The sequence below is a fragment of the Tenrec ecaudatus genome, chromosome 10 (genome assembly GCF_050624435.1).
Source record: "Tenrec ecaudatus isolate mTenEca1 chromosome 10, mTenEca1.hap1, whole genome shotgun sequence".
NCBI classification, from domain to species: Eukaryota; Metazoa; Chordata; class Mammalia; order Afrosoricida; family Tenrecidae; genus Tenrec; species Tenrec ecaudatus.
Window position 1 is genome coordinate 46,403,965 of NC_134539.1, and position 25,145 is coordinate 46,429,109.

At 42.5% G+C, this 25,145-nt stretch overlaps 1 protein-coding gene across 3 annotated transcripts in view; it reads right to left on the reverse strand.

The window, feature by feature from the left end:
- TMEM245 (transmembrane protein 245) overlaps positions 1-25,145 on the reverse strand; it is an 83,665-nt gene that overhangs the window by 57,499 nt on the left and 1,021 nt on the right. For all 3 annotated transcript variants that reach the window (XM_075560287.1, XM_075560286.1, XM_075560288.1), the window contains exons 2-5: positions 11,593-11,710; positions 9,511-9,612; positions 3,021-3,137; positions 450-668 (exon numbers count right to left, since the gene is read on the reverse strand). In XM_075560287.1, coding sequence (XP_075416402.1) covers positions 450-668; positions 3,021-3,137; positions 9,511-9,612; positions 11,593-11,710 — 556 coding nt within the window. The remainder of the gene's footprint in view (positions 1-449; positions 669-3,020; positions 3,138-9,510; positions 9,613-11,592; positions 11,711-25,145) is intronic.

Genomic DNA, 25,145 nt, shown 5'->3' on the forward strand with positions numbered 1-25,145 from the left:
AAAATTGTTAAAGTAGCAATCTTTTTTACATATTGTTTATCACAATTTAAAACAAGAAAAGTAAAATGTAAAGTGGACTTCACTAAGAGTAGCTCTCAAAACCCAATGAAAAATAAATAAAATTTTAAAACCTTTTAAAAAACTCAGTTAAAAACTCAGACTTGTCACATTCTCTTCCAGGGAATCATAGATGGCTCAACTGTTAGGTAATTCTCTGTGTGGAGTTATCAATCTCATTGCTCATCCGTTATGAACAAATGTACATTTGACCTTCCTTAGCCATGAAAAAGTAAATAATGATCAAAGTGATACGATTCCAAAACAGTATGAATTAAATGTAAGTGGAAGATGTTGTTTAGGAGCAGAGTAAAGGAGTTCCATCTTGAAGTCAAATCGTGGAAACCTGCACATGACCCTCAGGGACCGACGGGCCCAGGGAAGACGAGGACCTGCAATGGGCACGGGCAGTAACTGCACGATCCACAGGTTTGACCAGAGCTGGACAGCAGTGAAAGCCCACACGAGGCACACAAAGTAGATGTCGCTGGTTTTCTTCTTCCGGAGAAAGGTTCCAATTTCGGCTTTTGCTCTGCCCAGCGTGGGTGAAGGCGTGGATGCGGAAGACGATGAGGACAGAGGTGGAGGGGGCTCTCCCCTGTCCGCGGTTTCTGAAGCGGGAAAGAAAAAAAAAATCGCATGCCCTGTTAATATGGAACAAGCCACCAGGGCTAACAGCAACTATTATAAAGTCTTCAAAATGAACTTCGCAGTGCACAATAAAAAAGGCTAGATGATTTGTACTGAGAAACACATGGAGAATTACACTACAGACAGTGCTTAAATGCGAGGGATGTTTGTGTGCTTGTTTTGAGGGATTAGAATTACAGGTGTTGTGGGGATTAGAATTAGGGATGTTGTTGGGCTGCTAAACACAAGGTCAGTGGTTCAAACCTACCAGCAGATGAGGCTGTGTCCTGCACAGGGTCACTACCAGGTAAAATGGACTCTGTGGCAGTAGGTCTGGGTGTTTGGGCTTAGGGCTGGAGTACAAGAAATGCTTTACTTTTTGCCTTACTTCCTTAAAACTGCACAAGTTTGCTTTTGGTTTATATAATTGTGCATGTCCACTATATTTTGAAAGAAAGAGGAGTGTGTATGTAACAAAATGAGGTTTTTATCTGCTTTGATAGAGTAAGGCCTTCCTGTGTCAATTTCACCTAAAATATAATCAACTGCGCTGACATGAACATCAACCTAGGCTTTCAAATATCTTCTTCTTTTCAGTAAACTATAACGACAGTTTGTTGGGTCTGAGGAATTCTCAAAGAAAAATTATACTAAGAATTACTTCACATAAGGCCCTGTGTTCTCATAATGTTTACTGTATTATAATGTGCTGGAAATATTGCCACAGGAGTTATAGGGTTTTTTGTGTATCAAGAGATACCAAGGTTACACAGCATGGCATCAGTTTATTTTCAACAACTCATGCGATGTAATCCTTTCAGTGCACCGTCATTTACCCTCCTTGTTCCCATCCCTCCTCCTTTCCTGTGTCCTTGGGTAGACAATGCCCTTTTCTTCTGACATGGTTGATTACTCGACACAGGAGGGCTATCTGTCCCGTCCCAGACCTGAAGGGTGACTGAGGGCATAGTCTTCTGGGTCCCACCTGTCGCCATCTAGCCAGCAGCCCTGGTCTCTTTTGCTCCGCCTAGGAGGGGATTTGGGTGGTTCTTTTACAAAGCAGAGTTCTCTACTGTCACATCACACTCTAGTTACTTGTCACTTTCTCCCTTCCCTACGCATTAAGAAACCCTTGTCTGCCTTGCTCTCCCTCTCTTTTGTATTCCTAGCACAGAGAACAGGATCTCATAGACAGTAGGTCCTCAGGAAATATTTGTTGAAGAAACAATTTCTCTGTTATTTGTTAACTTTCTTAAGAGACTGTATAGTAGTCCTCTATCCTAATCATGCTATATCGTAATGTTGCCTAAATGCTTTCTACTGACATAACTAGCACCCTGAAGAGTCGCCCACCTCCAGGAATAACACACTGGCCGAAGGTGTGCGGCTTAATCCCGAGCTACATTTGTCACGCTCTGCTTGCTTTCACGCTCTGCGTGTCTAATTTGAGAATCTCATGCCAGCGAGTACGGCAGATCCTGGGAAGAGTAAGTCCATAATCAGAACATTATGCCCTTTCTACCTTTAGAAGCATAATTTTATGTGCAAGAGAACTAAATATTCCTACGACCCCATGTCCTTTTCTCAGCCTCCCTTTTGGCTTTTCTCAAGTGAGTCCCTCAAGAAGAGCGCAGCATATTCCCCAGTTCCTAATGCCTGTGGAACCAGCAGGACGGCCTGGCACACTCGGATCTCTACGTGCACAGTGTGACTAATGCTGGCAGAGGTAACGCCTCTGCATCCAGGCCGCTCGGAACAGAGACTCCGGGACACGCGTGAGGTCTGCTCAAGGGGACACGGTGATCTGTTAATAGCATGAGGCAGGCAAATCAAAACTTTTAGAAGAAAAGCAAGTCATGCCAGAAAAATGGATATCTAGAGGCTGGAAAAGAGCCGGAAGAGAACTGGTGGAAAGGGAACAAAAGTCACGTGAAGAGTCAGGCCAAGAGAAAATGAGGGAGAACTGAACAAGAGGTGTCGGTGGAGATCAGTAGAAGAAAGCGGAGTGAGAAGAAAATGTAGAGAAGGGTAGGTAAGAGAGCAACAAAAGGAACCGGAGCAAGACCGAGTAATTTAAAAGAAAGGACTGGAAGTAACAAGAACTAAGACAAGAAACTCCAAACACAAAATAAGTCAAGGTATTCAAAAAGTGGCACGTGAGAGCAAAGGAAGAGGGAATAAAGTGTACAACCAGAAACGGGAGAAAGAGAAAATGAAGGGCAAGAGTCCGTTAGCATCTGGGGTTTTACGGTCTTTCTTAAAACTGTATATTCAATCGTTATATTGCATCTTCCAGAATGACATCGGAGACATTCCTTCATAATGTCAGTCACCTGCAGGCTGTGGCGAAGGCTGGTCTTCACCGCTTGACTCATACCCAGTGATGGAGATGGCCAAGGTAGCAAGGGTGGAGGCGGCCATAGAGATGACATGTCCGGATAACTCTGCCCCTGGAAAACAAGCAGGCGATTGCACACTGGTCAAAGCAGGTAGAAAAAGTGGGGAATGACTCTTGACAGGAGGAGAAAGCCTAACCTTCTCCCTGGCAGAAGCTAGTGCTTTCCCACTGCTGACCTTGCCATTAGCAGCCCCACATCACCGCGATGCCATCAAGACACAGGTCAGTAACCAGGAGCAGAGGTGGGACACAGTATTAACCAGGTTCAAATCCCAAGTCTGTAATTACTAGTTGCATGATCACGGGCATATCACTTTAATATCTAGGGGGTCTTAGTTTCCTGAAGTATAAAATAGGGCTTATAAATTCTGTCCTTATATAAAAATTAAATGAAACAAAATGTATAAAATGCTTAGAAAAATGTCTAATATGTAGGAAGCATTTAATAAATATAAGTTGTCACCATTATCTATATCAAAACTACCAGCTTTGAGTAGCATAAATTACAAGGACTAGCACTCCTAGGTATTCACTGTATCTATCTTTTCAGTCATTCGTTAGTAGTCAGGGTAGAGAATCTCGCCACAGAGCTAAGCAAAGTACCCTAAATACAGTGGACAACAAAAAGCTCGAGGGAAAGTGCAGACCAGTAGATTGAACCTTCAACGCTATAGTCTCTAGGACTATTTCTCCGACCTGTTGACATCACTTCAAGGTACAGTAAATAGTCAATACATTTTAGCTAAATTGGTGAAAAATATGCAATATCATTCAAGTTAATACACGAATCATTCAACAAATTCTGAACATATGAAAGTTTTAGCACAATAAGAGAACATCCCCCCAAAATAAAGAAGGAATAATGGTGAATTATAGAGATAAGATTTGACAACTACTCTTTTCAAACAGGAATGCATTTAATAACTTCCCTCACAGGGAGGGCCTTATAACCCCAGAGACTCAGAAGGGAGATGACAAGCCAGACAGAAGACTGCCAGAGCCAAGATCCTGGGCAAGGTCATGATGTTGGATAAACGTCCAGGCTAAAAATAGGCACGTGGGCAAGAGAACATTAATCTTGGGGCCCAAGAACTATAAACAAACAAGAGAGTGCATCCACGGTTTCGAGTGTCAATTACAGGGTGGAGGCTCAAATAACAGGGGATCTACAGAAGCCCAAGCAAGCCAGACACTGATATTAGCAGCCTAGCACCCGGGGACAGAAACTCTAAGTCTGAAGCACAGAAAAAGATCAAAAGGTTGGACAGAACGTGTGAACAGAGGCGAATTCTGCAATGACCAAAAGAATATTTTTAAATTGGGAAAATATAGTTTTAAACTAGTCTAAATGAGGAGTGCCTTCTTGATCTACTCCATTCTTTTGCATAGAGTTAGTGGCTGCTGCCAGAAATAAATCCAAAGACACTGGAAAGCAGACTGCATGCCAAGTAAACCCTTCCCAACATGTACACAGAGCTCCCTTTGAAGGTGGCTTCTGTTTCCATGACTAATGTCGATAATCTCTCAGGCTCTCTCTGAAGGCTTTGAGTATGACCTCACTGCACTACTACTGGTCAAGGGCAGAAGCTTGTAGATGGGCCTGTAGGAGTTGCTCTGGGTCTATTAAATCAAACATTCCAGAATTGAGGAGAGCAGGGAATAAATCAGCAGGAAATTTTGTTTATTTCTTTTCCTTTTCCAATTTGGGTTCACCTGAATAAGAACTATTCATACTGCATGCTTCCCCAAGATGTTTAAAGTACCTATGAGGCCTCTCTTGCAAATAAAAAAAATCAAATTATTTATAAACAATTACCAATAAAAGGAACAGCACTCAGCTGTACTTGCCACGGTTTCTCAGGCTGGGTGTGCAGGCTAAGAAAGACACGTGTGACAGCTGTTTCCCTAGCTCTTGAAGAAGCACTTCTTAAACTCACAAGTCATGGCCCACTGGGCCTAAATGTGCTCCTCTGTAAAATGAGTGCCCTGGTGGCACAGTGGTTAAACAGTGGGCTTGCCAAGCCAGAGGCTGACGGTTCTAACCTACCCAGGAGCTCTGCAGGAACAAAGACCTGACAGTCTGCTTCTGTGAAGATTTCAGCCCCGGAACCATTAGGGGAAAGTTCTACCTGTCACAGCAGCAAACGACAAGTTGGCGCCCAATATCAACAACAAAATGAGGAGGATACCAATGTCGCTGGATTGCTGAGAGAGTGAGGTGAGCTGCCATACATAAAGAGCCGAACAGAACTCACCCTTGCTAAGAGATCACAATCATTGATCGTGTCCCTTTTCTCACAGGCCAGGCAACTTAACCAAGCTCGAGTCCTGGTTCCCACCGAGTTGGCACAGAAGAATGGAGGGGCTGACAGCAGCAGCTGAGTGCAGCAGGGGTTCGTTGTTAGTATTTCCCTTAGGTCACCGGAGGATGACTTTCAAAGAGTCTGGTGAGGGAGACATTACTGGGCATACGATCAAGCAAGGTAGGTTTAAACCTTAGCTCCTTCATTTATAACTCTTGTGACTTTGGGCAAGTCAGCTACCTTCTGAGATCAGACACCATCATCTTCATAATGGAGACGTCATCTATTTATAAGGTTTTGTTTGGTTGTTGTTATTTTAGGATCACAGAATTAAACGCATTTGAACTAGAATAACTGGATGCTATCTTACTGGCAATGATCAAAGATTCTACAGAAGAATTCTGTTCAAAGAGAGAAAGTGAAGGACAGAATTTCAAATGCCCATGAATTCCAGATTTCCAGAAGCTATGGAGGATGGATGAACCTTGAAAGTCCAGCCCTGAGAGATGCTTTAAACTTCAAACCCCGAATACCCTCTAAAACCTTCCTTAAAGCCAACAGTCGCTTAGCTGATCAAGCAGAAAGGATCTGTCTAACGCAGCATACTCTTTTCAGAATTAGCTACGTGGGATCAAACTGACAAGAAACACTCAAAGATGAGCTGGGGGGGATGGCGGGCAGTGAGTTTGTACTAAGGAGGAACAACTCAGAAATGGAGGGGGAGGCAGCAGGACAACTCACAGCACGTGCTCACCTCCAGGAGGGAACCGCCATAAGTGAGAGGGGAGAACTATGCAATACAGACTACACATGGCTTAAGTGTTCACGCCCACGAGGTGGTGCAGGCAGATGAGAAGAGCTACTCAGAAACTTGGGGTAGGGGCTGGGGGGGAACAACCTCTATCCTATGAGGAAGGGTTATCTGGACAAGAGAGAAGTTAAGAAAAAGATCCTATTAGAAATCACTTGAAGCAGGCTGGAATGAGCGAAACAACAAGAAAAACCAAGCGTGTTTCCTCTGACTCATTTTAGATTTCCTTCTTAGTAACAGTCTACCGCAGGGCTGGCAAACTTTTGAGATGCAAGAGCCAATCCTGTCCCTCACAACAATTTTAAAATTACTATGGTGCCATAAGTACACTTCGAAAAACAAAGGAAATCCCATTATCTGAAAACTATCCTTGAAGATGTTTCCGTTTTCATTCAGAGCCACAGTTGATGAGCAGCAGTTGATGAGCCACAGTTGAGGGTCTAGAACCAAGATGCCCCCAAATCTGGCTTCATACACCACACCACCACCCTGAGATTGGGGCTGACAGTAACAATCGCCATAGCTCTGTTTCTCCAACTTGAAACTTGACCGTGAAATTCTTGTCTTCATAGTTCTCTACAAATAACCCTCGGGCAACTGAAACTTAGACCCAATCGAAGACTCATCTAAAACCCCTGGTTTAGAGCTACCTTGTGCATATAGATGTATTCTTGAAGTTAAACACGGACCACAATCCTGGACAAACGTAGGCAAAAGGAGAAAACTATACTGGGACAAGGGATAAGCAGGGCTGTCTCAACCATTCACTATATATATATATTCACTTTATATATATATATAAAGTGAATATATATATATAAGGCTAAAGCTAACCACAGGGACACATGGAAACCACCAAGCGTTTAATGTGGTGAGGTTTACAGTCAGTGCAGACTCCCAGGTCGGTCCTTCAGCACCACAACTGGGCCTACGTTTGAGCCCACTGTTGCAGGACTGAGTCAACCCAGCGCCTCAAGAGGTCTTCTTTTATTTCACTGACAGTTCCCAAGCACAATGTCTTTCTTCAGGGACTGGACTCTCCTGATAACAAGCCCAAAGAACATCCACTCTAAGGAGCATCCTAGCTATACCTCTTCAACACAGACTTGCTCGTTCCTCTCACAGTGCACATTGCAGTCAATGTTCTTCAGCGACACCTTCATTCAAAGGCATCGATCCTTCTTTGGTCTTATCCACTGCCCAGCTTCGGTATGCATATGAGGCCACTGAAAATATCACGGCTTGGGCCAGGCACACCTGAGCGCTCTCAAAGTCTTTAACACTTTAAAGAGTTCTTGACAGTCAATCGTTTTTCCATGTATCGTGTTGTTGCTTTCTGGTCCCATTATGAGGATTTTCATTTTATGTTGAGGTGTAATCCATAATCCTCCTTGTCAAGGTACTTCTATAATCATTTACAACTTTACTTGCATGTCACATTGATGATATTGCTTGATAATGTCCACCTTCTGTTGGATCTTCTTTCTCTGGAATGGACACAAATATTGGTTGGTTGGTTTTTTATTGTAGGCTGGTCCAGTGGCAGTCTTCCAAATTACTTAGCACAGACTGGTAAAATGTTCCAATGTTGCATCTATTTGTTGAGACAACTTCACTGATCATGTCTCATTTCCGAGAGCCAAGTTTCTCAGGAACATCTTCAGTGCAGTTTGGACTTCTTGCAATATTGTTGATGCTTGATCATTTGCTACTTTTTGCTACTTGCTGAACTTGTTGAATGTCATACACTGCTTTTTGGTACAGTAACTCCTCCATCTTCGTCAGTAGCTGCCCCAAACAGAAGGCTCCTTCCGTTGCTCTGGTGTGTAACCAGTCTCATAAGATCAACATCAAGAAGACGAGCCCTGCAGAGAACACTTGAAAAGATAACAAGATGCAAAATAAAATAAAAATCTTCCTGACTTTCCGTTGTCAGAAGGATGTATAATGAAGGTTTCCTTGTTCCGTTAGTTATCTTAAAGTTTTTAATGGACTTATTAATAAAAAGGCATGATACAATGATCAGATACCCATTAGACAAAATCCACACTGAAGGCTTTTAGTCTTTGATCTGAAGCAGTAGGTGCTTCAAGTTCTAAAAGACAAAGACAAAACTCCAAATTGTTTAAAGAAAGAACCCCACTGAAAACTGACTAAAGCCTACGCCCATCAAGTAATTCCCAATTCCTAGCGATGCTGTACAGAGTTTCCAAGACAGCAAATCTTTACAGAAGCTACAAGGCCAAGGTGAGTGGGGCCTTTTTCGGACACGAAGCAATTGCTAATGATGTGGTCTGAGGACCAAACACAGAGCGAACCCTTGTCAGCACTCCTGAGAGTCACTGCTAAGACAGGACGCTTCTTAAGATGCTTAAAGAAAAACCAGGACCAGGCTATAATGGTACAATGTTCACAAAACACCCAACTCCCATAATGTTCTATTTCATAGCATATTTTTGGATATGTTATACAATGCTTGACTATATTTGCAATAGCCAAAAAGCAGAAACAACCCAAAAGTTCCATCAACAAGTGAATGAATAAACAAACAGTGGTGTATCTATCAATGTCCCACTGTTCAGCCATAAACAAGAATGAAATACTACATACTTCAACTTGGATGAGCCTTAAAAATGTTATGAAGTACAGACTGAAAAAAAAGCTATTAATTCTCCTCCTGACCCTACAGGGCAGAGTAGAACTGCCCCTGTGGGTTTCAAACCAAGACTAACTCTTTATGGAATAGGCAGAAAGCCTCCTCTTTCTCCCATGGAGTGGCTGGTGGGTTCAAACTGCCGACCTGTGGTTAGCACCCCAAAATTCAACCCACCATGCCTGTAAGGCTCCCTAAGTAAAGAAGCCAGTGACAAAGGGCATATAATGTGCAATTATATTTACATGAAAACCTTCAGAATAAGCAAATCCATAAAAGCAGAAAGCAGGCTAATACCAGGAGCTGAAGGAAAAAGAGAAAAGTAAGGAACAGATGTGAGGTTTCCTTTTAAGGTGATAAAAAAAGCTTTAGAAGTAGACAGAGGTGACAGTTACATAACTCTGTGAATGTAAATGTACTAAATTCCCTGTATTGCATATTTTAAAATAATTAGTGGCTAATTTTGCTACGTGAATTCTATCATTTAAAAACACAAAAAATAAAAAGTGTGGTCTAATTTCAAATATTTGCGCAAACTATTTTAAGTAAATTTGAGCCATTTCATTATAGCATTACTGTATTATTGATTTTTTAAAATAAAGCTACTTTCCAAATACTTCTTCTTAGAGTAACATTAATAAAACACCCTATTTCTTACCAGAAGACTCTTTTCCATTCTGTTTTTCATAGAGGGTGCCCACAGACATCAGGAAAACAATAACCAGGAATACTGGGATTCTCCAAGAGCCAGCCAAGGATGCTGCAAATTATTAAAAGTTAACATTGTTCAGTTTAGTACATTGATAGAGTAATTTGATGAGTATGGTGACAACAAAACTGATTCATGGGTAAGGGAGTTCCAGACTGAGCGTTTCTAGCAGTGAAGTCTAGCCCCTCTCTCAGGGTCCTGGGTTGTCTACAGGACTATGCATGTGCTAACCTAATGGTAACAGGTTGTACTACCTGGTCATGTTAGAATCGAGGTAAGTCCAAAGGACACTTTGAACTCAAAGCACCCATTTGACCAGACAATGACCAGGATTAAGGAGCCTCACTAGATTTCCTGGTTGTAAGCTCAACCTCGCAATTAGGACCCACCTACTGCCAGGGAGTCCATTCAAATTCATTGGGCCCTATAGGAAAGAGTAGAACTGGTCTACAGGGTTTGAGACTACAAATATTTATATATGGTGGAGGCAGCATCTCTCCCCACAGAATGGCTGGTGGGACTGAACCATCAACCTTGAAATTAGCAGCCCAATGCTTAACCCACTACACCTCAAATAGTAAATAATAGGAAAACATGGAGTTTCTAAAGCAAATTCTACAGGGAATCTTTGTCCCACCCCACTGTCACCAAGCTGACTCCAACTCATAGTAAGAGAACGCTTTGCAAGATTTCCAACACTGTTAACTCTTTACTGGAACAGCCAGTCTCATCACTTTCCCAAGGAGTGGCTGATGGATTTGAACCACTGACCTTGCAGTTAGCAACCCAGTACTTAAATCTATTAACTGACCAGCAGAAGAGTCTGAAGGTGCACAGCACAAAGCGTCCCGGGATCCTTCCACATGTGCAGTGAGAAAATGCTCACAAGTAGTCAAAGAATAGGCCCCTAGCTATTTGAATTTCCCAGGTTCATCTACACCCTAGATTTTGAATCGTAGGTAGGAATGTTTGACTTCTTTCCCAGATTCAAGATGCGTCACATCGCACTCCTGTGTTCCACGTCAGCGAAGTTTGGGAGGCACACTGTTCAACAGCAGACTCTAGGCACGAACATCTCAACAGTTTTTTATATTTTAAGTAGGAAGTAGCTCTAAAAGCAACTGTTAATAAGTTCTGTTTTACTGAAATCTGCTTTTAAATCAAAACGTAATGTTTTGTAGACTCGCACTTGTAGATAAAAGAATTCCACCTCTGTATCATACTACACATAAATCTACAACACCTTGGCTAACAATGAGCATCTCAAATACAGGGAAGCCACCGCACTGCAGGGGCTGCGACAATGGACTGTGCGGTGTCTGCGTGAAGCGCTGGGCTGCTCCGCAAAAGAGCCGCGGCAGTCCGCTCCCACAAAGATTTACCCCCTCCGACATGCCACCTAACAGTTCTATTCTGTCCCATAGGGTCACCCTGGATGGGAATTAGCTTCAAGGGGTTGGTCACTACTGTGTAGCTCTAACAGACACGGGATCACCTGCTAAGTTGTGTCTCCTTGAAAGCTAGTCATTGCTCTAGCATCTGTTCCTGCTGGCAACATAGATTGATTAAACGACTTCATTCATGGGACATTCCTTCGAGTATTAGACAGAGGTTTTCAATTAGAATATCATCAGATCTCTTCTTCCTGCCCTGTAGGCATAGGACCCCTCTTCCCTTATCCAGCATAAAGATCTTTTCTAGTTCCTGTAATATTTATCCAACCTTCAGTCCTCCTCAAGCTGCTTATCTATAGCCTCTTTCAATATGACACCCAGAAATGACTCGACAGTGCAAGTGCGCTCTGCTTTTGCTTTTAAAAGCCCTTTAAAAAGGTGAACATTTCATATAATTAAAAGATACGCATTTCAAAGCATAACATCGTTGTTAAAGATTACTTAACGTTTAAAGCATAACATTTTCTAAAGAACATTTTAAAGAACTCTAAATCAACATCTAGCACTTCAAAGAATTAACTCTTCTTCACACAGTCAGCCTTTTCCAATCTTAGACTAGGTTTTAAAAGTGACCCACCTATGTGAAACAGCAGTATAATCCAGACAGGAATGGAAACGGCTCTCAAGTAGCGCTCAGTGCTTGCATTCCACTTGAATGAAACAGCCAACACGTAGCCAACTACCAATGTCCAGATCTCAAATAAACAAAACACAGACACAAATGTAAAATACTCACACATGACAACAGGCATACAAGTATGCAAACTGTGCGGCGTCTCTTACAGCATGAGCGCTTTATAAGCGCCACTAGCCAGAGGAAAGAAAGTGCCCGCCTCCTGCCCACACAAACCAAATTTGAGAGAAGGCAGGCAGCTGAGATCTCATGCTACCATGTTACTTAAATAGCTTAACAAAAAATAAACAGTTTTAATTTGACATACACTGCAGTTCGAAAAATTCACACTTAAAAGTAATCGGTCATTAACTTATTAAGAGTCTCATTTTGTGGGATTTCCAAATGTTTTCTATAAATTAATGTTTAGAAAAGGAAAAAACAAGTAAGGCTTTCCCAAAAGCATCAGATTAAAAGATCCCACGTCAGCCTAAAAACCACATTTGTGCCGTGAGAACATTTTTAACGGCGGAAGGAAAGCAGCGCGAGGGCCCTCCTACAGTCTACACAGCAGACGCTCACAGCAGAGTCCAGTGGTGTGAGCGCAGTTGAAGAAATGTGCCTGAGAAAAATCTTACTGCAGGAAGAAACAGGGGCATCTGGCAGAAGAAATACAAGAGTCAGACAGGGTCTCCTCTTCAGCTTTCCCACACAAAAGCTATCTTAACAAAGAGGGAAGGAATATATAATCTAAAGAAAATCTAAACACCGAGAAATAATTCATATAATTTTACTAAGAAGGGGTAAAATTCAAGTTTGACCAAAACACACCAATAAACAAGCAAATAAGAGAATTTCAGAAAACAAGTTTATAATTCAGAGCACAAAGGAAAAGAAGCAGATGTGATCAGTCATATCTATCAATAAAAATAACCCACTGGTCTTAAAAATGTTTACAGTTTCTGATTTTTGCATTGGGCTTACTGAATAATGACAAATTCTAAAAACATTTTGATATAAACCAGTTCAACGGCGTGTCATTTAAAACACTGTAAAGTGTACTACCTAAAAGTTCAACACCTGGCAAATGGGTGACTATTGATAACTGCCTCATTAAAATGTTATGCAACAATTCCATCAGGTCTGTTAGTTTTACAAAGACCACGCGGTTTAAAAGTATCCCTGAGACCATATTATGAAGGAAAACGTTGTTGGACTCCTTCGAGTCAGTTCCGACTCAAAGCCATCCCGCGCACAACAGAATGAAGCCCCTACCAGAGCGGCACCATCCTCACAGCTGTAACCACAGTGTCAATCCATCGTACCCAGGGGCTTCCTCTTTCGTGCTGTTCTTCTACTTTACCAAGCATGACGTCCCTTCCAGGGACTGGTACTCATGTATGTGCAAAGTAACTGAGATGAAATCTCAACATCCTTGATTTTAAAGAGTCCTCTGGTTGCACTTCTCCCAGACAGGTTTTTTTGTTCCTCTGACAGTCCATGGTATTTCCAATATCCATCCCCAGCGCCATGACACAAATGCACAGGTTCTTCCTATTTCTTGCCCTGCATTCGCACGCACACAAGGCAATTCAGAATACCAAGGCTCGGGTCCGTTGCGCCTAGTCTTCAGAGTGGCGTTCCTTGTTCTTCAACACTAGAGACGTCCTGAGCAGCAGATCTGCCCAACGCAGGTGTCGTTGTTTCCTGACTGCTGCTTCCATGACCCCTGATTACAACAGATCCAAACAAAATGAAATCCTTAATAACTTCAATCTTTTCACCACTTATCATGAGGTTATTTATTGTGAGAATTTGGGAGGTTTCTTTACATGAAGTTGCAATCCACACTGAAGGCTGCAGTTCTCGACCTTCACTAGCAAGGGCTTCAAGTCCTCCTTGATTTCAGACAGCAAGGCCGCGTCATCTGCATATCTATCGCAGGTTATTATATGCCTTCCTCCACATTCTTCTTCATGTAGCCCAGCTGCTTAGATTATGTGCCCGGCATACAGACTGAATCTAAAAGGTGAAAAAGATACAACCTCTCTATGGGCACCTTTCCTGATTTTAAACCATGCAGTAAGTATCCTATGTCCTGTGCAAACTAACGGCCTCTAGTCTATGTATAGGGTGAGCACAAAGAAGTACTGGGGAATTTCCATTCTTCTCAACGCTTTCCAAAGCTTGTTCCGAGCTACATCGCGGCACGCTTTTGCATAGTCAATACAAGGAAAAGAGTAGGACACAAACATACGACATGATTACAATTATCTGGTGAGGGAAAGGAAAAAGAGTAAGTTAGTGGCTGCAAATGAATGATAGAGCAGCTGCTTTACCTTTGACTAGTTTTCTGTATCTTCCAAATTGTTTTCAATGGGCCAAGTGTTAATATAGTAAAAAATATTAAAAATATTCTTCTTGAAGCAATTCAGATGAAATACTGAAGAGAACTGAAGCTCTAGATGCATAAGGTTATGGAAAACGAGCCTACCACTGCTTCAAAAGGTTCTAGGTTACAGGAACAAGCATGACCCTGGAAATTCGGAGAGAGTGAAATATGATGGTAGCATGATTCCCTCTGAGAGCAAATTCTGGATATAATAGCCGACCTCCATAAAACTGACTCTGGACCAGGAGACTGTGACTGATTCACTTCATATTATACAAGCGGTATCAAAAAAAAAAAAGAATTTTTTTTTTTTTACTTTCAAAGCTATATATTTAATTTTTTTTACAAAACAACCTTAACACCTTCAAAGTACTGTCCATTACACTTAATACATTTGTCAAAGATGCGATTCCATTCTTGGAGATATTTTTCAAATTCATCTGTTTGAATGGCTGACAGCACCTCGTTTTTATCCTCACCTCTTCTACGCTTGCAAATCCCTGTCCTTTCCTATCCCTCTGCATTCACAGAAACAAGAGTGAGTTCAGGTGAGTGAGGTGCATGGGGTAAGGAGGCATGCTGTTGTTGCCCAAAACTGGCACACTGACATGGTTGCCTGAGCAGGTACATTGTGTGGGGGCAAAATAGTCCCATCTGCCACAAACCAGGTCTTTTTTGTCTGACACTGTTATGCAATCTTTAAATAGAAAGCTTGATTAACAATCTGACCTGGTGGAACGAACTCCAGATGCACTTCAAGCCAACATTTTTGTCCAATCATCAGTCAACATTTCACCTTTTTGAAATGAGTTCTTCCCATAGTGCTGTCCTTGTAAGCTGTGTTCAACATCACAACAGTTTCTGTGGCCTTTTATCCAGCGCAGCAAACAAAACTTCACAGCCACACAGTTTTCTTAAATCAGCCATTATGAAAAATGAAGTTCAAGCGAAACTGCTTTTACAAAACAAAAAAATTCACTGTGACCAGAGAAAACCTTTCCAGGCAACACCACTGGGTGCACTAACTCAGAGTGAGTTGCTTGATGTTCAACTGGGGAGGAGGGGGGGATGTACACTATCTAGCTCCACCCAGTGCAATTCCGGTTTTGAAGGGGGTAGCCCCGTATACTAACTTGTCTAACCCTCCTAACCCCATGAATAACTAGTAGTATCACAGATGATAGAAACTCCAATTTCAGGAAGTAACTCAGCCAAAGTCATTCATTTGGTAAATAAACGGCAGAGCCAGGATCAGAGCCAAGGAAACCTAAGGGTGGGACTAGAAAAAAGTAGTGAAAAACATTGTGACATTTTCAAAAAGGAAAAACAAGGAAGGGTACAGGCATATCTCAAAGATATTGCAAGTTCAGCAATAAAGAGCAATCAAGTAAAATCTTGAACATTTCTCAGAGCATTTAATTTACATGTAAGCAAGACTTACGTATACGCACTGGGAACCATAGTGTATTAAAGCACTCTAATGACTTACCAGCTTACCAGAGAGGCTATAAACTACAAGGGGAGCAGTTCAAGCCCACCAGCCTCTGAGGGAGAAAGAAGAGGTTTTTCGTGTCCAGTAAGGAGTACACTCTCAGAACCCACAGGGACAGTTCAACTCTGTCCTACAGAATTGCTGTTAAGTTGGAATTGATGTAATGTCAATGAGTTTGGTAGTCTACTAAGGGTGCAATACCATTATGAAAAAGTCTGAAATATTGTAAAACTTAAACACTGTTGGAAAAATGATACTGATAGACTCTAGGCAGGGTTGCCATAAACCTTCACATTATAAACAACAGTATCTGAAAAGCACAGTAAACAGATTTTGACAACTATAAATTACTGAAATAAAATAATCATCAGCAAATCAGCAAATGGGTGGTGTCCAATGACATGTCATACAGGAGTAGTAAGCCCTGCCTAAGAAACACTAAATAAGTAACTAAGAGGAAAGGTTATAAATCAGTTTCATCTTAATCTCAGAGTAGTTAATAACAGTTTGTAGTTAAATGAAATCAGTTAATTAAAATTATACAATGGGGACTAAAAAGATATCCTGAAGTTGGAACAATTGGGGCTGATTCAAATAAGATTGAATTTAATGAAAAGAAATACAATGAACAGCTTTTAGGTTCAAAACCACAACTGTACCACTACAGAAGGGGAAGGTAGAGATTACGGCTGGGGTGAGTGCTTATTGATAAAAGTATCACATTCACAGCAGGGAATGTAAGAGTTTCCATGAACGGGAACAGATCACAGGACATGTGCAAGAGAATTCAGTATGGGAAACAGAAATCACAACATAGGAGAAATGGAGCTTCACAAACTGTCTAGTGTAGGAAAAAAAGGAAATATCAAGGCTTCATAACCATCTTCAAATAATTAGGGGGGGGAAGTTACCTCGAAAAAGCTTTAAATTAAATAATAAATGGGAATTAAAAAGCAAGATACACGAGGTCAAATATGAGGAAACATGTTCTAGTAAACTGTACTCCACTGCCACCGAGTAATTCCCAACCACGGCAACTGGATTGTGGTGCAAGTCGAAGTGCTCCTCAGGGTTCGTTCCCAAGACTGTACATCTTGATGGGAGCAGGTAAACTCATCTTTCTCCCGCGGAGCAGCTGGTGAGCTGAGCCGCTTAACCCACCGTGTCTCCAAGAATGGAAGCAACTAAAATGAGTCAAGCGTATGAACTGACCTTAAGTCAGGATGACACCGTAGGAAATGATGCCCTCAGCGGCAGCTGAGCTAGAAGATTACAAAAAAAGGTTTATGCCTATTACACTTTTTTCCATGATATTTTTAAACTCCCTGAAGTTTTGTTTTGTTTTTTCCTATGTGTATTCTTGAGGAATTTGTATTACTTACAGGGTAAAACAAATTAGAGACTGTATATTTCATATTTCTAAAGAGAAACTCATGTGCTCAAAAAAATCATGTATTGTTTTCTTTTGTTGCTTTGTTTTGCTGTGTTGATTTTTGTGCATATTATTATCTCTGCAGGTCTATGTAAATAACATAGGCAGGATAAACAATCTTAACAATGGGACCATCAGTTGTGGGGGAGGGTATGACAGAGGGGGATACTGGGAAAAGGAAGTGGGTGTTAACAAACCCAGGCACAAGGGAGCAAGTGATCCAAAACCAATGGTGAGGAGGGTGTAGTATGCCTGGTAGGGCTTGATCAAGGACAATGTAACCGAAAGAAATTACTGAAACCCAAATCGATGCTGAACTTGATAGGGGACAAGAGGAAAGTAAAAGAAAACAGACGAAAAAACTAGGAGGCAAGGGGCATTAATAGAGGTCTAAATACAGGCATGTACGTATGTAAATATATTATATTAATGATGGGGAAATAGATTTATGTCCATACATTGATAGGTTTAGTATTAAGGTAGCAAGACAGATGATGGGCCTCTACTCAAGTACTCCCTCAATGCAAGACACATTGTTCTGTTAAACTGGCATTCCATGATGCTCACCTTCCCAAAATGATTGCTGAAAATAAAGTGGGTGCATAAGCAACTGTGGTGAAGAAAGCTGATGGTGCCTGGCTATTAAAAGATATAGCATAAGGGTCTTAAAGGCTTGAAGATTAACAAGCAGCCATCTTCCTGAGAAGCAACAAAGTCCACATAGAAGAAGCACACCAGCCTGTGGTGATCATGAGGTTTCCATAGGATCAGGTATCAGGCATCAAAGAACAAAAAAATCGTATCCCTATGAATGAAGGGGGAATGCGGAGTAGAGACCCAAAGCCCATCTGTAGGCAACTAGACATCCCCTTACAGAAGGGTCACGGGAAGGAGACGAGCCAGTCAGAGTGGCGTGTAGCACAGATGGAACACACAATTGTCCTCTGGTTCTTTAATGATCAAGATCCCAATTCTACCTTACAGATCCAGCTAGACCAGAGAGGGAATCCAGGACAATAAGCCCCTCAGGACCAATAATGAGAGTAGCGATATCAGGAGGGTAAGGGGAAGGTGAGAAAGAGGGAACCAATCACAATGATCTATATACAACCCCCTCCCTGGGACAGACAACAGAAAAGTGGGTGAAGTGAGACATCAGATAGTGTAAGACAAAAATAATAATAATTCATAAATTATCAAGGATTCATGGGGGGTGAGGAGCTGATACCAAGGGTTCAAGTAGAAAGCAAATGTTTTGAGAATGAGGATGGCAACAAATGTACAAATGTGCTTGACACAATGGATGGATGGATGGTGTTAAGAGTTGTACAAGCCCCCAATAAAATAATTTTAAAAAAAAGAAAATCCTGCATTTTTACACAGTAAACCTTAAAAGAGGTGGCATCGTATCTCAAGAAACTAAACCGTCTTTAAAAAGACAGGGAAAAATTAAATACCAAAATGTATGTCAAAAGAGGCTCTTAAACTTGCTCTCAAATGCTTAACAGCTAAAGCATAATTAAAGAAGCAAAAGAGCCAAACAGAAGATTTCAATGGGTGGACTGAGAAGGCAAAGTATTAAATGGAGACACACTTGACATTTCTCCAACTGAAAGAACAGAGGGGAAAAAGTCAATGTTACAATATTGAAGGTTTCTACGGGCAAAGTACTGAACAACATAGGAAACAGCAAAAGAAAATAGAAGGCATGCACAGAATCATTGTACCAAACAGAACTGATTGATACTGAACCATTTCTGAAGGAAGCATATCATCAAGAATCGATAGGCAGAGTACAAGCTGCACTGAAGACAGAGAAAACCAAGGCTCTGGGAACTGATGGGATATGAATCTAAATGTTTCAATAATTAGATGCAAGGCTGGAAGCATCCTATGCTAAGAAATTACCCAGGGCGGGCGGGGAGGGAGGGGGAAGAAAGAGGGAGCTGATCTCAGGGGCTCAAGTGGGAAGAGAAAGCTTTGAAAACGATGATGGCAGCGTATGTGCAAATGTGCTTGACACACTGGATGAATGTATGGATTGTGATAAGAGCCCCCAATAAAAGCTTAATAAAAAAATGATGACGGCAACATGTACAGATGTGCTTGACATAACTGATGTATAGAACATTATAAGCACTGTAAAAGACCCCAAAATTGATTTAAAATAATTTTTAAAGTGTTAATAATAGAATAAATAGAAAGTATATTTAATATCTTTTTTAAAAAAAGAAATTACGGATTCCCTTTTGCACGCTGGGCTTCTAGTTAGCAAATAAACTCTCTTTGTCAAAAAAAAAAAAAAGAAAGAAATTACCTGGCCAACTGATCGGAAGAGATCTATCGTTGTACCTATTCAAAAAAGGGGTAATCTAATAGAACACAGAAATTATCTAACATTATCATTAATATCACCAAAACCAAACCCACTGCCTGGAGTAGATTCTAGTGACCCTACATGTTTCCCAGACTGAGATCTTTATGGAAGCAGTCTCGTCTATCTCTCAGAGCTGCTTGCTGGTAAGTCTGAGCCACGGAACCTGCAGGCAGCATTCCCACACCACAGGTACTCTTCCACTGAAGATCACTAAGCACAGCTGGGTCCGTACAATGACAGGACACTACCAGACATTCAAGACATAGTCAGAGGGCACTGGAAAAGATGCTGCATATAACATCTGGCAACATTTTCATTTTAAAAGTTTACAGCAGGGCAATGAATGTACAGATGTGCTTTACATAATTGATGCATGGATTGCGATAGAGTTGTATGAGCCCCTAATAAAATGATTAAAACAAACGAAAAAGTTTACAACATAAATTTTCCTGGTTAAAATGCTAAATGCATTAGAGATTTTATATTCTATACCTTTAAAAATAAAAAATTAAAATTTTACTGTGCTTCCAGGGAATGTTTACAGAGCAAATTTGATTTTTTCAACAATGTATACACATTGTGTCTCGTGACATTAACTGCAATCCCTTGATACAGGAGCACTATTCCCACTGCCTCAAGATCCCCATTTCTATTGGCCTTCCTACCTTCTGGGCTTTGTTCACTGGTCCTAAAGAGCATGTTCCCACCAGTATGAGTGTTCGCAGGTATGTCTATTATTTGGCTGAAAGGTGACCTCTGGGGGTGGGTTCTGTTTCTGGTGTGAAGGATAGCTAAGGGCCACAGGCACCACTTGTCTGTCCGTCTTTCGTACTGTGGTGCCTTGTGGGTTCTGTGATGCTGGAAGCTGTGTGACGGGTATTTCAGTGCCAGTAGGGTCTCCCAGAGTGAACACGGTTAGTAGGAGAGAGCAGTCCCTGGAGAAGGACATCATGCTAGGCCCTCCAGGAGCTGGACTCACACGGGGGGGGGGGGGGCTGCCACAATAGGCTCAGCCTAAGAACTGTTGTGAGGACCACGGTAATGGTGTTTCATTCTGTTGCGCACAAGGTGACTGCGGGTCAGAGCCAACTGGATGACAGCACCTAACAAACAAAAAACAAGGGCCGTGGACTCAGGTGTTCCACTAATGCCAATCAGACCTATAAGCCTGCTTGCTCGGGATTTTGAATTCTGGTCTACATGCCCGCTCCTCCACCCCGACTCTACCCAGGATCTGCTGTTGGACACCCAATCAAGCCTCCACTGGTTCTTGTGACCTCAGGGCAGTGGGGGTGGGCTCATGTGGGCCATTACTCTTCGGAACTAAGTGATTCCTTGGGTCCCTGATTTTCTTCACTTTCCTCTGCTCCTCATTTAAAGAGACAAGAGTTGTGTTCACAGAATTCAACAGCTGGCCACTTGTGACTTTTTAAAATCCTGGTCACTACTCATCACAGTAGATTCTGAAACACTTTCTTTATAAAACTCGTGTATGCCAGCTGACCCACATGCCCCACATTCCCTACGCGGACTATGTGGCTAAGCCCCGTGCCCCGTAACTCGACCCCGCAGTGTTCAGCTAAAGGCGTGTGTCACACGCTCTCTGTATGCTCAGCTCTTGACCTCGGTAGATTCGCAGCACATATAAGTGCAGATGTAGAAATGTTCTCTGCCAAATCTATACGAAGGGGCTTCAAAAAGGTCACTGAAAAATGAAACTAGAAGACAATGGAATTTTTCTACAAACTCTTTGAAGTCCCACAGATGCGCGTGAGTGTTCTTCCGTATGCCACCTGACACTTGTTCAACTGAACTAGCTACCTGTGCATCCATTCCTAAATGAGTTCGTCATGGCTGTTACTGTAGCACTGGGTGCGTGACACTATTTCCTGTGGTCTTCTCCTCTGTTCCCCTAGTCACTGCCTTTGCCTCGGTGAGGAGCCACTCCTTATTGTGGACTGTGCCTTGTCAGTGACCCCCCCACCCCGTGCCCCTCCCACCGATATCCATCAACCCATTCTTCTCTTGACTGTACAATGGTAGCCTCCTACAGTATTTGTCCTTTGAGGACTGACCTCTCTCAGTCAGCAGAATGTCCTCGGTGCGTGTCTTTTGGAAGGTGTCAGAGGCATCGGTTTCCTTTATCACTGCACAGTATTCCATGGCGGGTGTGTACCACCTCTCTCCTGTGGATGGGCTACATGCCGTTCAACTTGGCCTGCTTCTCCTCCCCACTTTTACACAAGTTTCCTAGGTCATTCGGAAAAAGTAAAACAAGGCTTCCTTCCAGTTTATGACATCACAGCCCTACTCTTAACCCCAGCCAGCGATGGTTGCAGAAATGGCTTTCTTCCGATTTGAAATCGGTTCTCTTTGCCACGTGGTGACTTAAGAGTTTGACATTTTTGTAGTCAAAGGCGTTGACAGAAAAAGATTCCCTGGAAACTTTTCTCCTCACTGTTGCCAGGCAAGCAAACAAACCTAAAAAGGAGTTTAAAAGTAGAACAGAGTGGGCCTAGCTGGCAGACTCGTGTGCACTTCTTAAGAGCCTCTCCGGTAGTACCCCAAACTCTGGTAATCTGTATCATCAAGCACCAAAGAACCTTGGAAATAGTCCGATCCCAGGCCTCACTGTGCACAAGTGGGACTGAGTAGCCAAGAGACGGGCCCTGGTCTATGCCAGGGCACCAAGCAAGTTCCTCACAGAGCGGAGTTTGGAACATACCGTCTTTGATTCTTTCTGCCTTATGCTTCTTTATAAGACAAAGTGGAAACTATGGGTTCAGAAAGCATAAGGCAATCAAATCGATCATCACTGCCAAAACTGCAAATGGCCTCCAAGTTTTCTAATACGTTTGAATTAATGGGAAAGGGCTCAAAACTCCCAGCAGTAAGAACAGTGGAGCAGGAAGCAACGGTCGCTTTTCAGAGTTACCTTGCACAAGTCCACAGCACGGGAAGGAATCAAGCGCCCAATCGCTCAAAAACATGTGAGATGTGCAAAACGATTGCAAAAACAAAACAAGAGGGTTTTTGAAACCATTTCTAAATTAGTACAAGGCCCGACTATATTTGAAACTTTTAAAGAAGGATTATTGCTAGTATAATTAGTCTTTCATTTGTAAGCAGAATAGGGTACTGGAGTTAAGATAAAGCGATAATTGAGGTAAGCCCAAAATGAGGGGAGAGGAACTGAACTTGGGAGATTAACCTGCAAAAAAGGAAGACACGGGTCCTTAAGACGCTACAAAGAGAACTGGATAGCACTTGGAAATAAATTAATAAACATCTAAATAAACCCAGTCAATTCCAATACACAGCACCCCTATGTAGGGATTCTGAGGCTTTGTAAATTTTGACAGGAGCAGAGAGCCTCTTCTTTCTCCCTCATAGAGACTAGTGGGTTTGAACCACCAACCTGCAGTTTGCAAATCTAAAGCTTACTCAACAGTGTCACACTGGCCCCTACAAGTGGGGGAGGGAGGATTGGAGGGAGAGGGACGCAATTGCTGATACGTCAGCTAGATGACATTTTCTGACAAAATGGACAGACCCAGCTCTAACCTTGTGTTCGCATTTATGAAAAATCGCACCCTCCGACTCTCAGGACTGCCGAGGAAGTGAAAGCACAAAACCCAGTGCTAACGTGTGGTGGACATACAAAAGATGGTTATTAAATGTATGACTTGTCAGCTCTCTAAACTGCAGATTTTTCTTTCTGTCGCTCTTCAACATCAAGGCATCAAGTAACTCAAGGCATGAAGTTGTCTAGACTACACCAAGGCCAGTTTTCTACTAGCAGTTGAGTTTGAGCTTACAAAACCATTGTCAACTAGGAGAACGAGCTCTGTCTAGTCACATCACAGTTGCTTTGTCATTCCACTGGAGTTCTATTTTTACCTCGTAGCTGGCCTCACCCCGCCCCCTTGGGGCTGCGTTGAGGACTCCTCACCTCATTTCCCAAGCACACACACTTCATCCACTTCCAACTGAGGGCTCCGACGCTACTCCAACAAAACACACAACAACCCTGTCGCTCTACTCTCACATTCGGTCTTTCCACCGCGGGGCGCACACCTTAAGAGTTGAGCTGCTGACCAAAAGTTCAAATCCACTAATGTTCCACTGGAGACCTCCTCTACATGCTACAGCCTAGGAAATCCTATAGGACAATCACGCCCTGGCACGTATGGTCGCTGTGAGCTGGAACGGACACAGCAACGGCTCCTTATTTCTAAGTAACTCTGTCTCTTTTATAACCGGACTTTTCACTCAGCTTTCTCTCCCTTGTCTCCAATCACTTTAGACAAACTGAGTCTTTTTAAAATTAATTGGCTTAACCTTCCTTCCCTTGGCCCTTACTTCCCCTCTACTCACCCACGGGCAATAGAAGGAATCCCAAAAGCAATCCAAGGATCCCGAAAGCTATTTGCAACAAGCAGGCTGCGCTTCACAAATATGCAGCTCACTTCCCACTGAGGCTGCAGAATGCCTCCCTGTCCATTAATCATTCCAGTGTGCTGTCCTATTCAACTTCCCAGTCTGGTGAAAATACACCACTCATGTAGGTTAAGCCTTTCTTCACTAATTTCCTTCTGTTTGGTATATATGTTGCTTGGTGTTCTCAATCATTTATAGCAAATCACAATGTCAATCAAAAATGCTTGCACAACCTATATGTGCGTCTGACTTGGACAAGACTGAATTTTTTGAGGATGGAAGACAAAGTCAGCCATCTTTACATTTCTGAAGAACCCGTCTTTCACAGAAAAGGCACTTAACCAAATTTCACACAGAAACAAGAGACAACAGGGGGCAGAAGAAAGAGCACTGAGCTAGAACTAGGGAAAGATGAATTGCCAATTTGGTCACAAACTAAGTGACCTCAGAAAACCATATCCTGCAAACCTCAGAAACCTCTCCAGACGACAGAAAAAGGCTCCTCTACATTCCTCCTGAAAAGTCTTGGCCTCTTGGAGGCCATGGCCTTTGGCCTGTTCACTTAGCATCTGCACACACAGAAAACACCCCAAAAACTGTACATGAGGCACTTCCTAATGCCTTGTATTCAAAATTAGGAAATGCTAATATATGAGCCTTGAAAAGTCTGCATTCTACTCTTCCTGCTCTTTTTATTCTATCACAGGGCAGAGGAATTAACAATCAGCTCCACCAGCTCTTCACCCGAAACGAGGGGGTATGGTGTTACCAGAGCAAGAGAAGACTGGTGTTCTGGGATCAAGCTTCCCTGGAACAAAAGCCTCAGGCAAGTCAGATAAGGTGAACTATTTTGCAACCGAACAATGTCAAAGGTGCCATAAACTCTCCCGGATAAGTGACTCAGAAATACCTTCATGCAGTAGCATGCTGCTGGATCTGTTCCATTCTCACGTACATCCGCGGGGGGGGGGGGGGGGGGGGGGGGGGGGCACCACTATCTTTGATTCTCATTTTTGTCCACAAACTTCTGGAGGCCCCCTTGTTTGACAACATCCGCTTCATTTTAAGAAGTGCCTGGATAGTTCAGTGGTCTACCACATATCGTGAGATGCTAAATTTGACTTTCCTCTCATTAGAAATGCCCTGATTTTCTAAGAGCCAGCTAGCTCAGGGTAAGTCCAAGTCACAACTCTACCTCTCCTGATCGCCATCAGCCTAAGTCCAAGTCGGAGGCCCTGGTGGCTCAATGCCCAAGGCCTCCCAACCGTGTCGAAATCGGCTGGAATGAGAAGCTGTACTGGTCTCATAAAAAGCTTTGTGGCCTACTTGAGACATTTACGTGAAACAGTTCCCTCTTTGTTCCTTAACTAGCCCTAGTCTGGTT